Source organism: Vigna angularis, chromosome 6, assembly GCF_016808095.1.
Source record: "Vigna angularis cultivar LongXiaoDou No.4 chromosome 6, ASM1680809v1, whole genome shotgun sequence".
NCBI lineage: Eukaryota > Viridiplantae > Streptophyta > Magnoliopsida > Fabales > Fabaceae > Vigna > Vigna angularis.
The window spans coordinates 23,455,094-23,471,460 of NC_068975.1; the positions used below are offsets into that span (position 1 = coordinate 23,455,094).

The 16,367-nt window shown below is 33.0% G+C and overlaps 3 protein-coding genes across 5 annotated transcripts; 1 reads left to right on the forward strand and 2 right to left on the reverse strand.

The window, feature by feature from the left end:
* The first annotated feature begins 297 nt into the window (after positions 1 to 297).
* LOC108342527 (uncharacterized) lies at positions 298 to 1,182 on the forward strand. Its single transcript, XM_017580315.2, has one exon. It carries the CDS (start codon positions 538 to 540, stop codon positions 1,012 to 1,014), a length of 477 nt encoding a protein of 158 aa, XP_017435804.1. The 5' UTR covers positions 298 to 537; the 3' UTR covers positions 1,015 to 1,182.
* Positions 1,183 to 8,028: 6,846 nt separating this feature from the next.
* Positions 8,029 to 10,071, reverse strand: LOC108341501 (cation/H(+) antiporter 14). Its single transcript, XM_017579175.1, has 2 exons — positions 9,202 to 10,071; positions 8,029 to 9,111 (listed from the first exon to the last, which is right to left on the reverse strand). Exons 1-2 carry the CDS (start codon positions 10,069 to 10,071, stop codon positions 8,029 to 8,031), a joined length of 1,953 nt encoding a protein of 650 aa, XP_017434664.1.
* A 2,790-nt stretch (positions 10,072 to 12,861) lies between these two features.
* Positions 12,862 to 16,148, reverse strand: LOC108342125 (cation/H(+) antiporter 15). 3 transcript variants are annotated; one of them, XM_017579837.2, is made up of 4 exons: positions 15,802 to 16,148; positions 15,077 to 15,211; positions 14,207 to 14,854; positions 12,862 to 14,114 (listed from the first exon to the last, which is right to left on the reverse strand). In XM_017579837.2, exons 1-4 carry the CDS (start codon positions 16,048 to 16,050, stop codon positions 12,972 to 12,974), a joined length of 2,175 nt encoding a protein of 724 aa, XP_017435326.1. In that variant the 5' UTR covers positions 16,051 to 16,148; the 3' UTR covers positions 12,862 to 12,971. The 3 variants fall into 3 exon arrangements, with proteins under 3 accessions (XP_017435326.1, XP_017435327.1, XP_017435325.1); XM_017579838.2 differs by lacking the exon at positions 15,077 to 15,211; XM_017579836.2 differs by having other exon boundaries at positions 14,207 to 15,211.
* Positions 16,149 to 16,367: the final 219 nt, after the last annotated feature.

Genomic DNA, 16,367 nt, shown 5'->3' on the forward strand with positions numbered 1-16,367 from the left:
TTAATCATTAATAAGGATCCTTAACCAAACTTGGCAAAGTTTCCTACCACAGTCACTATATATAGTTCTTAAAGCAACACATGGCGGCTAGCTACAACACACACAAGTTAATTACAAATACGAGAAAGCCAACCCCACCATGTGAGATATACTCAAATCCCAAAAAATTTTAAGTCACAAACCAAGGGCAGCTTGGTCAATTTGAATCCACCAAGTTCCATAATTATTAACTACAAGACCACCATCATCATCATCATCACCCACCATCATTATTAAATTCTCCTTTTGCATTACAAGTAGGTTGTTGCTATATATACACAACTCATACACCACCTCCTTCCCTTCTTCAAACAATTCTCCAACATTCAAAGCTACACATAATTTTAGATACCTTCCTTTTTTTCTGATCAGGATTCAAAGTTGAAACCCTAGATCAGTTTTAGTTTCCTACTTTTAATTCAGATATATATATATATATATATATATATATATATAGAGAGAGAGAGAGAGAGAGAGAGAGAGAGAGAGAGAGCAACAATGGGAAATAGCTTAAGGTGCTGTTTGGCTTGTATTCTTCCATGTGGGGCACTAGACTTGATTCGAATAGTGCATTTGAACGGTTATGTGGAAGAGATTACACGTTCAATCACGGCTGGAGAGGTTCTCAAAGCAAACCCTAACCATGTTCTTAGCAAACCCAGCTCTCAAGGAGTTGTTCGCCGGATTTTGATCCTCTCGCCGGAGACCGAGCTCAAAAGGGGCAGCATCTACTTCTTGATCCCGGAATCTTCGCTGCCGGAGAATAAACGACACGCCGGAAAAGGAAGCATTGGCGGTGACGGTGGTATGAAAAAGAAAGCATCGACGATGAAGAACAACAAGGGTGATGGTGATGATTTTCCATCACGATCACGCAAAGCTTCTCACAAAGAGAAAAAATCGGCATGCCGTGATCGCCGAAAAGGTCGCATTGGAATATGGAAACCTCATTTGGAGAGTATATCAGAAGACTAGTCCGTTTTGTGTTATCCGCCGGTAGCCGGAATCCGACATCGCCGGAAAAAAAAGAGAAAAAAAATGTTCAGTTATTAAAATATATAGGAACAGACACTTTTTCTCCTTGTTTTATAAATGTATGTGGGAATTTGATCTTGTGGATAAAAAATTTACCTTGCTTTCAAATTGTTTTGCTGAGTTGAGTTTGATCACATTTTAATTTGTTTGCTTTCCAACAATAAGGTAAAAGAAGAAAAAAAGAAGTTACCAAGAGTGAAGATTTCAAGATTGTACCAAACGATTTCCAACCTCAAATTCATGCAATTATCGTTCTTTATTTATTTATTTATTTATTTATGTTTATATATATAAATTTCTTTATTTATAAAAGGAAAATGTATGTGTTTAACTAAAATTTGTACCCCACAATTGGAAGCCCGGCCAAGCTTATCTAATTGTCTTAAATGGCTTGACGAAATGAAACTCTTAATTCAAGAGTGGTTTCGTTTTCTAAGCAAACTATAATTGTGGCATCTAACACTAATTATCTAAAATAGTTCTGAATTGCCCATTTTTCAACGATAAAACCAAGACTAATTTTCGATAATTAAGAGGAGCAAGCACGTTAGCCACATATTGTCTACTAAAGGAATCTATTCACATATTATAGAAGAGAAACTAAAGAAGAGGGTCTTAAGTTGACATTATTGTCATTTCAATTATATATTAATTACCTACATTGTTTGTTGGTCTATAGTGATCGTATTAATATTCCAACTTAATTAAGGCTATGAGCTGTAACTATACTATTTGAACAATCTAAGTATTTAGTTTTTTTGGCTCTTGTATAGAAGTCAAGGTGAAACATGAACATAAAAAAATTAGCTATTTTTTCCGGCAACGGGAAAGGAATTGCGGATAACAACCTTATTAAATTCTTAACAAAAAGTATGTTTCAGTGTTAAGGTTAATGATTGCAGGTCCTCCTCCCCAATCTTCCTTAAAAAAACATTTTTCGTTTGTAATATGGAATATAATATTGTTGTTGTTGATGATTTTTTTTTAACAATTTATGGGTTAATCTTGAATTGTGAGTGCGAGGGTTTTGAAGTATAAATGAGAAGGAAATTATAACATTTGGCATGAAATTAAAAAGAAAGAAGAAAAAGAAGGAAACATTATGCATGAGGTGGGGCATGGTGGGTGTTTGAGGAATTAATACGACCACATATATAAGATATAATCGATGATTTGAAAATTAAAGTAAACGTGGGTAGCTTATTTTGTTGTGATGCAAGACATATAGTTCTGAAATAGCGACATCTTCACGCTACATTTGATAAAGAAACAAAAGCTAACAAGCTGGCATATACATCTTCCTTAACTTAATATTTTTCTTATTAATATTACTCACTTCTTCACATGGATTCTCCTCTCTTCTCTCCCATGCTAACAATACTATATACTAAAGAGACAATTCTTTGCACATCCCTTTGTCAGTCCAACTCATGCATATATATTATACTCATTTATTTCGACCATCCACCTACTTTGGTTTCACTCCATCATATCATATGGGTAGATGGTGAATTCTAACCCAAATTATTATATCATTCTTTCTTGTTAGTTTACTTTTTTACAAATCAAATGTTTTAATTTTGTTTTGATCCCAAATTCGTCGAATGATATCGTTACGGTTAATCATCGTACATTTAAGGTATTGTCCGCTTTGAAAATTTGTCCACGATTTTGTCTATAGAAAATGTCTTAAAAGGCAAAAAGAGAAAAAATAATATTTAAATTGCCTTAGGCCCTAACTTATAAACAATGTGAGACTATTAATTATGGTAAAAACAAATTTAATTTCTCATTTCATTAAAGAATAAAGTATGTACCTGATTGAAATTTTTGAATAAGAAATATCCTCTCTGAAAAATATTGAATATGAATAAACAATGTTCATTAAAGTTTTGTTCCTTCTTTCTGTCACACCATTCTGATATAAAGAACCAAACATAGTGTATTGCGCAACAATTCCATGTTTTAGAAGAAACTTCGCAAACGAACCAAGTGCTTGTCCATTCTCTGTATATCTACCATAATATTCTCCACATCTATATGATCTCGCAATCTTCATTTGCTTTCTGCATTTTAGCTCTACTTCAGCTTTAAAAACTTTAAAGGCATCCAAAGCTTCATCCTTAGAACGAAGTAAGTAAAGATACATATAGCGTGAGTAGTCATCTATAAAGGTGAAGAAGTATTTTGAACTTGCGTCTATCTCTAGACAACAAATATCTGTATGCATAATTTCCAATAGGTTTGAACTCCTCTTGGCATCAGTTTTAGACTTGTTAGTTTGCTTACCCTTTAAATAATCCATACAAGTCTCGAAATCAGTAAAATCCAAAGTATTAAGTACTCCTTCATTTATTAATTATTTAATTCTCTCAATGGAGATATGTCCTAATCTCTGATGCCACAATATAGAGGATTCCTCATTCACAACACATCATTTTAACTCGACAGTAATGTGCATAGAATTGTAAGCAATATTGTTTTGCAAAATAATGCAATAAAGAGAATCACACAATTCACCAAAACCAACAACTTTAGATTTATTCATTAAGGTAAAATCGAAATCGGAAAAATTAAAAGAAAAACCCACACTAGTAAAAAAAGGAGATACTAACGCGCATATATGCTTCAATTTACATGAAACTGCAACATAACATGACGTGTTAGCATTTTTGAGATTTTTGCAAAGGTATATGCCTCAATTTTGAAATAACTGAAGCCATAAAGTATATATGGCCTCGGTTCCCATTCGAACCATTGTCATAGGATTTGCGTAACTGACAAACAAAGACTTTTCAACTGACAAACAATATAACCTATAGTTTGTCTCTCGAATAACCAAAGCTCTCTTACGTGTTAACTTTTTTTGGCAGACTCTTATACTTTTAAGGACATTCAAAAAAGGAAAACAACTAGTTGTGGTATTAGGTGAGGAAGGTTAATAACTAGATTTGATAGAAAAAGATTCAAGAAAACTTGGTTAAGTGTTAGCAATAGAAAGACCTCAAGAAGCAAGAAAAGGAGAGAATATTTGGCTATGGCATAAGCATCTAAGACATGTATATTTTGGTTACATAAAGAAACAATTTCTAAATGTATTTACTTAAATTGACACTTAAAATTTGTATTGTGATATTTGCGAGCTTGCAAAGGGTCACAAAACCAATTTTCCTTTAATTTCAAAAGAAAGTTTTGGTTTCCCTTTATTTCTTTGATGTATGAGGTCCATCTAAAGCAAAATATTGGGTGACTCAATGTGATTTGTAACATTTGTTCATGATTGTACTCAAATAACTTAGTTATATTCAATAAAGTCTAAAAGTAAAGTTGGGAAACTTTTTAAAAAGTTTTACACAATGATTGGGACTCATTACAAAGTACAAGTTTATTACAAGAAAAATGTGATTTACACACAAATAGTTATAGACAAATTTGAATTCGTAGGTAAATTAGTTGTTACATACGGATCTTACCAACGGATAAGAAATTCTATCGTATCTTTGTATGTAATTTTGATGTGTTAAAGCGAGACTTTTGTGAAATATATTATCAATATCTAATGATATTCCTTAGGTAAATTAAATAAAATTTACCTACCGATTTTACATATAGATTTTAAAATAATTAATTATTAAAAATTAAAATTAAAGTTTATCACTTACACTGTCTTGGAACTTTTCACGTTCCCGCACAATCAGTCAGGTAAAGAAAGAGTCTCTGAGAAGAAGAAGAATAAGAGCTCACAACTCTCATGATATTCTGAAACTCATTTCTTCTTTGTCTGTTTCAATTGGCAATGTCTCAAAATCAAATCTTCCAAATTTTTTCTAATCTAGGGTTTTCTTTCGCAAGGCGCAAATTTTTCCTCTCACTCCCCACCCATAATCTAGGGTTTCATCTAACCCTTTTTTCTCCCTCCCCTCTAATGAGCTCCAATAATTTTCGGTTTCCAATTCGCTCATTCACTTTTGGTTTTTTCATAATCGTGTTTTTAGTGTGTTTTGCTGGTTGCAACTGATTCAAATTTTTGCTTTTAGGGTTTTCAAGGTTTAGGAAGACTACAGTGCGTGAAGAAGGTTTCTGTTGAAAACACATCCATACTCAACATGGTATGATTTTTCAATCTTGACTTGCAAATACTTTTATAATCTGTGTTATGTTGTGTTGAAAAAAATGTTAATTTTTTTAAAACTATAGTTAAAAAGCATACATTTTTTTATATGATTTAATTGTTGACTGATTTAGCCAACTTTAAATTGAAACTAACTATTTTAGTTTTTTAATAAATAAATATATATGTGATAGTATCATACATATTAATTTTGTTTAGTTGATGTTAATCTTATTTATTTTTAGTATTCATATTTATTTTAAGTTACCATTAACTTAGTAAATTCTAATTTTATTTATCTTATTATTTATTTTAGTTAAAATTCATTATGTCAACACCAATATAATATATTTTAATATTTTGTTACGAATTTTGTATTTTCGTGATGATAAATACACTAGTACAAAAAGAGCGTATAACGTCGAATATTTTGGGCCTTTCACGTCGAATTCGTGTGAACGAGGTCATATCGAGAGACGTTAACGTCGAATTTTATTAACAAACGATGTTAATCAATTTTTTTATTTTTTTTAATTAATTGTGATCCTTTTTTACAACTCTACGAGACCCTGAAAAACATAAAAACAAAAATTTCAATTTTTGGTATTTATAAAGCATGAACTATGAACCTGTAATATAGTATCAACAACAAACAACAATGACAAACAACAAACAAGTTCAATCAAACAACAACAACAAACAAGTTCAACTAAACAACAACAACAAACAGGTTCAACAAAAAATAACAACAAACAAGTTCAACAAATAAGTTCTTCAAAACGAAAACGAAAACAAAAACTAACATTGGTTCATTGGAATAAAGTGTTGTCACAAGTGAGAGAGAAAACAAAATACGCCTATGAAAGACAAGAACACGAAAATAATCGGTCAAAACAAACGAAAATCATACCTAAAGTAGTAAATTAACATGCATTTGTATCAAATGAAAGAAAGATTACATGTGATGGTCGTCAAACTTCGTTTGAGAAAAGTTTGAGCAGAAAAGAGAATTTCGCGCACTAAGATAAAGTGAATAAATTTTCAATCTCCCGCTCAAATTTTTATTGAATTCACTAACCTTTTGAGGTGTAATGTTGGGGTATTCGACATTTTATATTCTTTTACGTTGAATTACAATTTTAAACAACGTTTAATAATTGCATTTATTTACAAAAATGTCACCAGTCATTTTTAACATTGGCTATTGAGTGGTTGGACGTTAAACGCGTGACGTTATAAACTATTTTTGCACTGCTGATAAAAATTGTATATATGACTTTTAATTCAAATATCTAAATTTAAAGACGGTAAATCTCCTTACTCACAATTTTTGTATATAAATATGTTCACACTCATCGTCATCTACACTCATAAATCTCTTCATAGTCATCTTCATCCATATTCATAAATCTCCTCACACTGATCTCTTTTACTTACATTCTTGCCCTTCATCCACATAGTCATCTCTTTCATCCTCACACAACTTCTTCACTCGTAATCATTTTGTTCATCCGCAGACGTCTTTTTCACTCACACTTATTTTCTTTATTCGTGTTTCGGTTGTAGGGGCTGAGTCGTCAAATACCTCCACGCTTGTCTCTTCCAGTCTCTCGGTCGTCCGGTCTCGCTCCTTACTCTTCGGTTCATTCCTCTGCGTGCGGGTGGGGAAGACCTGCCAAAGATTCTCCGATGCCAAAGTCAGTTTAAGAACAATGGTGTTTTCAATAGTACAGTAATAAATGTGCAGTAAATGCCACCAACCTACCACTCACCTTTGATCTGTATTTATAGTTTTTGCTATGGGCTTGAGATTAGTGAAAAGTTAATCACGGCCCAAATTCGGCCCAATAGCTCTTAGCAACTACTTACCTTAATCTTAATCATAATCTGGTTAATTGGCGATATGGTCGGCTGACCTCCTGCTGTTAGGTCTTACAATCGGCCGACCCATATAGGCAATCTAGTTAATTGGCGGTATGGTCGGCCGGCCTCTTGATATTAGGTCTTACAGCCGGCCAGCTCATATGAGTTGTTGTCCATCCGGATGACGAGCGGCAAGATCGCGTAATTGGGTAGTCATTAGCCATACGGACGTCCGGTCTATACGCTGTCCGGTCCCTCCAAATGACGAGCGGCAAGGTCGGATAATTGAGTAGTCGTTGGCCATACAGACGTCCGGTCTATACGCTCTCGGTCCCTACAATTCGTATTCATAATCTTCATTCAACAATGATACTTTTTTTTCTATTTTTTTTGTGTGTATTTTTATTTTATTGAAGATGGAGATCTCATACGAAAAACCATTATTTTGAAAACATAAAAACCGAGTCAAATTAAATTAATAATTAAATAAGTATTATTTAGCGTCGGCATATCATGCCAAAACGTTTTTATTTTAAAATTTATTTAATTTAGCGCAACTTCACCAACACTAAACTATTTTACTTAGTCACAAGCATGTACAACACTAAAAACTCTAAGTTGTATTTTATATCACTTATCTAGTTTAATCTTTTAACTATTTATTAAATTAGCAATGAATTAATTTTCTTTGCTTTTAGCTCATTTTCCACATCCTTAACTATTCTCAAAGTTTTAAGTTGTATTAATTCCATATATTTTTATCTAGTTTAATTTGTTTTTCAATTTCGAAACAAACTCAATGTATTTTAAAGCTTGAATACTTGGCTAAGCTATCCCATGCTGTGAAAGGAGTTTCTTAAAAAGTTTTCAAACACGTCGAGTACCTAGTAAAATGCAAGCAAGCCATTATGACAGAGTTTAAAATTCTGACCATATGTTTAATCTATATGACAAAAACCTGGTAAAGTTTGTTCCTTTTTCTAGAACCACCTTGGTAGTTCTTGTACCACAAAAAATGAACATGTAAAATCTGATGTGGCTAAGAGGTTTCCAAGTGGACCAAGCTCAGGAAGTTCACACCATTCTGTCAACCCTAATGTACATGGAGATTCTTTCACATGATGCTTACCAACTACGATCAAACTAAAGAGTTTCTCTATTCTTAGAATAGCTTTTGTTGTATCTGCACCATCTTCTACAACCTCTTCCTTGAATGTTACTTTTCCTTCAAGGTAACTACAATAACGTATATGCTCCCTCAAGTCAATGTAAGGGTTCTTCGTTTTCCTTTGTTTGCTTTGCGTTTTAACCCTTACCCAGAATACCGTGAGTCTCACATTTGGATGCTGAGCTATACGTAAACTAAAAGACAATGCCTCTTGGTCATCCCCTCCACCCAAGTACATCATTGCAACTTCACAAATCAACTTCTCATATAACACAAATCCTTTGTCATTGATCTGACCCCGATCTACAAAGATTCCAACAGAGCAAGGAGCTTTCTTTAGAACATGTTGGTTCAGTGTCCTGATCGAAGCATTCAAGTACTCAATATTATCTTTACTGTACCATTTATGAAATGGCATGATCACAATGTTAGACGTGAACTCCATTGCAAGGTTGCATACATCGTAGGGCATGCTGACAAATGGGGTTTTTGCTGTGAAGAAATGCAAGTTGACAGAACCGTTGTTGTGCTTGTGAAATTGATCAAAGGCGTTGTGTATGTGTTGAGATGACTTGTTAGCAATATTATCTTCTGTGAAAGTGGGAATGACACTACCTGAAAGCTCCACAAGGTGAAGGACAAAGACTGAGAGTGGAGTATCCTCTCTAGGGTTAGCGGCTTGCAAAAGGTTGATGATTGGATATACATGTTCTTCGTGATGGACACATGCAAGTATTTTGAGATCTGGTTCTGGCTGAGAATTCCTGATTGTCTTTTTAATATATGATCTATACTTTTTTGAAGGATCATACATGTGATAAACACAAAGACTTGCACAACCAGTTACTACCACCATGGTAAATATAGCAAGGGTGAAAGGTTGTTCTTCTATTGCCTGTTCATAGTAAAACTTGTTTCATAAGAAATTCTACTTATAATATTCTAATGAAGAACACGAAATTAGAATGAAAAAATGGTGACATACCTTCATATTCAATAATAAGTTGAGGAGGCAGAGATCCGTGAGGCCTTTACAACACATGATTAGAGACAATGCAAAAGAATCCCAAAAATCAATCTGAAAAAGAAGTGAGGAGAAAATGGTGCCCAGAAACTTCCCTAGATACATTGCAAGTAAGATAAGCTCAATGGTGAGTGACTTGAATTCTACTAATGAACGAGGACTGGTTTTAAGGGCAACAATGGTACAATAAGATGGAACTATCAAAGTAGAACCGACAGTGTCAAGCTTTTCTGTGAGAACAGAACCTAAAGGAGGACCATCAGGTAAGATCAACCCAAAACAAAAGGCAACAACAAAAGGAGGTTGTCCTGTAATACTTGCAGTCAATCCAACAAACAAAAGTATACAAATGATTGAAATAAAATGAGTTTCTGTCATTGGTTTTCCTCGTGGATTACGATTGGAGATCCATATAACTAATGGCCTTAAAAGGAAGAATAAAAGGGCGACATAAGAAACCGACACCATTATTTCTGTAATAGGTTTATATGTTTCTCGTCGAATCGCTATAGCACCTTTGATTACCACAAAATAAAATACCCACATGAACGAATCACTAACCACAGAAGTGGATACAGCTATGCGTCCAACCTCTGAATTAATAATATTCATCTCTGTTAGAAAGGCACTTACAACAGGAAACGTAGTCACAGAAGATGATATCAGTAAAACATGAACACTAGGATCTTTAGTTTCCTCTGGGTAGATTGATCTAAAAATGTTTAAAATTACACCACTACATGCTAAAGAAGACACGTGACCAACTACACCGATCACTATTTCTTGCTTTTCAATCTTGAAGATTTGTTTGGGATCAATTTGCACCCCCATCTTAAACAAATGTATCATCATGCCAAATTCAGCGAATGTTGATAGTGTCATATGGCCTTCTATTGGAAATATCGCTTCGTAAAATGATCCGTGTCGACCTAGAAATATAGGACCCAGTATGATTCCAGCCTGACCAGACCAGTGAAAAGATATTATGGCTTATAGTAAAAGTATATATATGAACATATTTCAAAACATGTTTTTCAGTTGAAAGGCATGTCTATGAATGTTTTTACACTTTAGTCTCTCTAAATGGTAATAGAAAATGAGTTAAACATTGATTTTTTTTTCTTACATATCATTGATTGTTAACAAATGATCGATTGAAAAAGAAATGAACTAAGTAATGGAGATGAAAGCTTACCACAATTTGTGAGGTAATAAGTGTTTGATGACAAGGCCTCAATAAGAAATAAGTGATTCTACCAACAACGTACATAATAATAATTTGAAGAAGTAAGATGGATGTGGCATGATAAAGGGGATTATCTCCAAACCAAATACCTCTAACAACGGGTTTTATATCACATTGACATACTAAAATATCATTTCCAATCATTCCATAAGAACTGTATAGATTTGGAGTTTTGTTGTGATTCATATCAACAAAATTTAAGAAAAGGAATGCTCCAGGACCAACCAAAAGAATGGCTATGACATATACAAAGTTTAGGAACAAGGAAATAAAGTTGAAAGAAAGTGCGAAAGAGAAGATGGAAAGAGATATACTGAAATGATATAGTTTGGTAATGGATGGATGAGGAAGTTAAAAGGTTAATGGTTGAAAACCGTTATCTGACATGAATGGTAATAGTAATTTAGAAGTAAAATTTCTTAATTATTGGTACGAGAGGAGGTACCATTTTAGATATGTTCCTATAATTTAGGATTTATAGTCCTGTAGTCAAAATGGAGAAGATAAATGACGCATTAATATGTAGCTAGCTTCATGTTCAAGATGTTTATATGTATCATATTTGTAACAATATAAAAAAATCACGTAATGCTTGTCATTAATTTTTTAACTTTACTTTTTTTAATGTTTCATGTTATAATTTATGACAATTTAAAAATGTTAAGGAATATATTTTTTTAATATTAGTCTTCTTAAAATACTAAACACAAAAGAGGATGCCCTTTCACATAATTTTTATAGGTTTAATAATTTTTTTATTATTATAATTCCTTTTTCTATTTTCATTAATTATTTTTTTATTACAAAAAATATTTTTGTCCTATTATGTGTCAATTATGTAATATCATTACAACCAATTAGATAAAAGAAATTACATTAACTCATTTTTTTAAAAGAATTCAACCAAATTGAGAATATTTAAAAGACCAAATAAAAAAAATCTTTAAAACAATTATTGTAATACCAAAAAAAAATTGTAATTGAAATAAGTAGTAAATTATAGAGTATTGTCAAATTTAAAATAAAACTATCCATTTTTTATGAATTTATTAAATTTTTCTTGGAATTTTTATTAATTTCATTTTAACTAGATCAAATTTATTTGAATTTTTCAATTCAATTTAAATTAGATTAATTTTATTTTTATAATTTTTTCAAATTAAATATAAATTTATAATTTAATTGTCCATACTTAAGCTCGACTTTGTCAGACCTAGCCTAATGTGAGCTTAGTTAGTCAAACCTAAAGCTCATCTTAATCAAACCTAGTATAACGGTGTTTAGCTATTCAATCTTTTTTGAGTTCGACTTGACTTAACCCAGTCTAACCTAAGTTATATCTAATATGAGTCGTTCGCCGAGATCAAGCTCAACTAAGACTAACATGTGATTGGCCAAACCGAACCCAAATTAACTTATGCTTGACCATTTCACTCCCAATTTGACTTAGAACATACTTAACCTAGTTCAATTTCACTTGTGTTTAACCTAATTTAACATATTTATGATAAACTCAATATACTTAACTTGGGTTCGGATTGATCTAACATTAAGTTACATGCCTTTGACCAAACCCAAATTCAAATGACTTTGGCCAGACCCAGCCATTCCTAACTTGGACCAAACTTGACCTAAGCCAAACCTTACCCAATCAGACCTAGGACTGAGTTAGACTTGTCTTAACATGGACTCAGGTTAACTCAATCCAACTCATCTTAAACTTGACCCCACCAACTCAGTCAAATTTGAACAATGTTGACTCAACTTGACATAGATCCAATCCAACATAACCTGGGTCCAAGACAACCAACTTGACATGGTTTTGATCTGATCTAACTTGACCTGAGGTTAATCCAACCCAGACTAACCTAGTCCAACTTGAGACTGGGCTCAACCCTACCTAATCTAACTTGGGTTTGGATGTCTCAAGCTAACTTGGATTTGTGCTACCTCAGTTTGACTTTAACATGATCTAGTTTGACATGTCCTAGACTCAACGTATCCTTTGTATGACTTAAATCCAAACTCATTCTTTTTAACTCATTACTATGTAGATGCACTATTAAAACAATCTTTGACCGTCATCTTTTTAATATAGTTTTTTTTACATAGATTGGTACACTTCAAGTATATTCCATTTATATATTGTTCCTTCTTTGTTATAAATGAAAAGGAGAAAGGTTTTACAATATTGTAAACTAATAAAAAATACAATTGGTATAATTTTTAAGGTATTAAAGTTAACAGACTTCTTGCGTTGTTGCGTTGTATTGATTTATTCAATGAACTTCTAAATCAAATAGTTTTATAATACATATCAAACAATGATGACCATACTTGAAGTCATTTAAGAATGAACAAAAACACTACAAAGGGAAAATACAAAACGAAGGGTAAAATCAAAATTGGAAGTATACAAATTTATATCAAAGGTACATGAGGTATATGCATAATTGTTTCTGTCAAATCCTAAATTTTGCTATACTTATACTTTTCTTATAGAGTCCTCTGGATTACGTGATCCCCAATATCTGGTTTGTTGTTGCACCACTAAAATAGATGTTTGGGCTCCAACATTTAAAGAGACAAGAATCTCTCCAACAACTCCCAATTCCCCATTCTTCCATTTGTTAAGTTCTGACATTACTTTTGAATCACCATGCTTCCTCCCAACCAGGACAAGGTCATAATAACTCTCCATGTATTCAACAACTGAAAGTAAATCTCTTCCAGTCGTTATCATCTCATCTTTGAAAGAAACTCTCTCATTTCGGAAGGCCTTAAGCCTAAATTCACTTAAGATTTCTGTGTCAAGCATTTTGCTTCTTTCTGTTCCTCCAACAATGTCAGTTGAAGATGAAAAATGAAAAAGCGTAATGTAGACATAAGGTTGATCCAACATACGCTTTGCATATGCAAGTGTTTCTCGATCATCTGCACCCCCAAAGAAAAACACAGCCACGTGATAGGTTGATTCCTTTGTGTGGCCACACCAAAACATCTTCTGATTGCCACGATCAATAAGGACACCAACTGAGCAAGGAGCCTTCTCTAAAACATGTTTGTTAATTTGCTGAAAAGGAAAAGACGACTCAGTTGTCCTTCCAAATATCCATCGCTTATGAAAGGGTAATATAATAAAAGTTGTTCTCTTTTCAAGTGCCAAGTAGCACACATCATTATGCATTGTAGCATAGGGAGAAATGCCTTTATAGCTATGTATGGTGATCTTGCCCTTGTATGCATCTTCAAACTTGTCGAATGAGTTAAAAATCTGTTCACTTAAAGTAGGAAGTTCCCCGAACTTCTTACACGGCACATGTGCAACAAGAACAGAGGAAGATCGCCCCACAAGCTTAATAAGTTGGAGCACAACTAAATCAATAGGGCTTTCTTTAGTGGGATTGGAAGCAGAAAGGAGGTTTAAAATACCCAGAACATTTTCTTGTTTATGAATGCAAGCTAGTATGCGCAACTGTTCATCATTGTTGTGATGCATAAGTGTCCTCCTTTTGTAAGCAAGAAATCTCCTTGAAGGATCATATAGACTTTTTACAATAGGGGAAACAATCCCGCTTACAAAAAGCAAATTTAGAACCATAATTGTAAAGCATTCATCATTCACCACCTGCCAAAAACATGGAGAGTAACTTTTAGTTAAGCTCAAAACAAAAAGCTTTTTAAATTTATAATGTGATTTGAACTAAAATTTTAACTTACATCTTTCAATTTCAATGTAATCAACAAGGCCATTTCAACCGTGCCTTTGATGTTCATTATAAAACCAAGAGCAAAGGCATCTCGAATTGGCATCCTAAGGTAAAGGAGAGGCAACAAAGCCCCTAAAATTTTGCCACAAAAAATAGTGCAAATGATTAATTGAATTCCAAGTATGTTCCTCTTGGTCTGTATGGCATAGACATTTGTCCTTAATCCAACTATGATAAAAAGCATAGGTATGCACACTACAGAAACAAAGCAATCAAGCTTGTCTACCAATGCTGCTCCCAAGGGCGGACCATCTGGTATAGCTAGCCCAATAAAGAAAGACACAACAAGTGCATTTATGCCAATGATTTCACCTAGGAGTCCACAAATCATTAGTGTTACAAGAACTGCACAAATGTAAATTTCTTCAACAGGTTTTCCTTCTGGTGATTGTTGAATTGCCCATAATGCAGCAGGGTGAACTACATATATGACGAACAAAAAAAGTACAAGGGAGGACAAGAAAGATCCAATAGATACTACTATTGACTTTGTTAAAGATAACTTAATAAAAAATGTTAATGTCATGTTTACAATGAAGCAAGCCTCAGCCACTAATGAAGAAGAAGCGGCCATCCTCCCAATCTCTGAATTGAGGATCTGAAGTTCAGAAAGAAAGCGAGTGATTACCGGAAAGGCTGCAATACATTGAAGTTCTATCACAACATAGAGCATCCTATAAGTATCACTATCAAATGATAAGGAATGGTTGAGGATACAGAAAACCACTTTGGCAAGAATGTAAGGAACAAAATAGCCTGCAATTCCTATAACACAATTCCTTCTACCTAATCTAAAAGTGATGGTTGGATCTATCTTTACCCCACTTAAGAAGATGAATAACATAAATCCAAAAAAAGTCATTGTATCAAGCACACTTCTCTCTTTTAATGGGAAAACCTTCTCAGAAAATGTTGCACTGTGTCCAAGAATAGAAGGACCTAAAGTCATACCACCCTGGTTAACAAAAAAACATTGAAAAACTGAATTAGACACGCATCTACTTTTGTGCTTTCAAGAAACCACAATCAAGTAAAAATAAATAAATTCTTCAACATTGTATTTAGAAATTTTTATATAAATTTTCATACTACAGTAAGAAAGTAAGATATAAATTTTAATAACAACAATATTTTCACATATTAAAAAATAAAACAAGAAATCTTTTCAGAAGATTTGCCCCCTACAATCCATAATTTGCATACGTCTCTCATCACAAGGTACACCATTGATCAAATGCAAACACATCAATCAATCGATTCAAAGGTTGTGACTATGGACAACTACATAATAGGAAAAGGAGTTCTTGTATAATCAATTGGTTTAGAAAATGCATTTGTTTTCATAAAAAGGATTTTGTCCATGAAATTGACAACATCGAACACAATATCTCTTTAAGAACTTTGTGTAATGAGTTTTCATGTTTCTCAAACAAAATTAAATGCAACTATTTACATTAATCACAACATAGAAATAGAAGATGGAGGAATAATCTGTCACAAATTGCAACATGAAAACAGATAGGAGCGTTAGGAATTAAAGCTTACAAGAATTTGAGAAACAACAGCCGGTTGACCAAAAGGCTTGAGAATAATGTAAAAGAAATGGGTGAAGATGAACATGAGAAAAAGTTGGAGCAAGAAAATGGGGAGAGAATATAAAAGTGGGTCATCTCCAAACCAGATTCCCTTGGAGCTGATTTGATTAGCTGTGCTATGACATATGAAAGGCTCTCCAAGCGAATTGGTTGCAACACTTAAGGTACTGCGAATGAGGTTTTCCTTACCTACCTCCATGGATGGAGCTTCATGAGAATGTTATGGGAGAACCCATTTGGGAGATAATTGTGATCATGAATGGATGAAATAAACAGAGACAATCAAAGTAAAACCTAATTAATGCTTCCCTTTTATAACTTTTGAATTTCTTCACCAAAAATTGTTAATCTTAGAATGGAATTTTAAAAACAATACATCCAAATAAGTAAATGGCATAAGATCACGCAATAATAAATCTTGATTCAAAAAATATTTTGAAAACATTTACTGTAATACTATTGTTATACTTTATATATATATATATATATATATATATATATATATATATATATATA

Coding starts and splice junctions, on each gene's coding strand:
- LOC108342527 (XM_017580315.2), top strand. CDS start 538: ATGGGAAATAGCTTAAGGTGCTGTTTGGCTTGTATTCTTCCATGTGGG.
- LOC108341501 (XM_017579175.1), bottom strand. CDS start 10,071: ATGGGGGTGCAAATTGATCCCAAACAAATCTTCAAGATTGAAAAGCAA. Junction 9,112..9,201: donor ACTTATTATTGAATATGAAG/GTATGTCACCAT, acceptor TACTATGAACAG/GCAATAGAAGAACAACCTTT.
- LOC108342125 (XM_017579836.2), bottom strand. CDS start 16,050: ATGGAGGTAGGTAAGGAAAACCTCATTCGCAGTACCTTAAGTGTTGCA. Junction 15,212..15,801: donor CTGTTGTTTCTCAAATTCTT/GTAAGCTTTAAT, acceptor TTTGTTAACCAG/GGTGGTATGACTTTAGGTCC. Junction 14,115..14,206: donor TTACATTGAAATTGAAAGAT/GTAAGTTAAAAT, acceptor TGTTTTTGGCAG/GTGGTGAATGATGAATGCTT.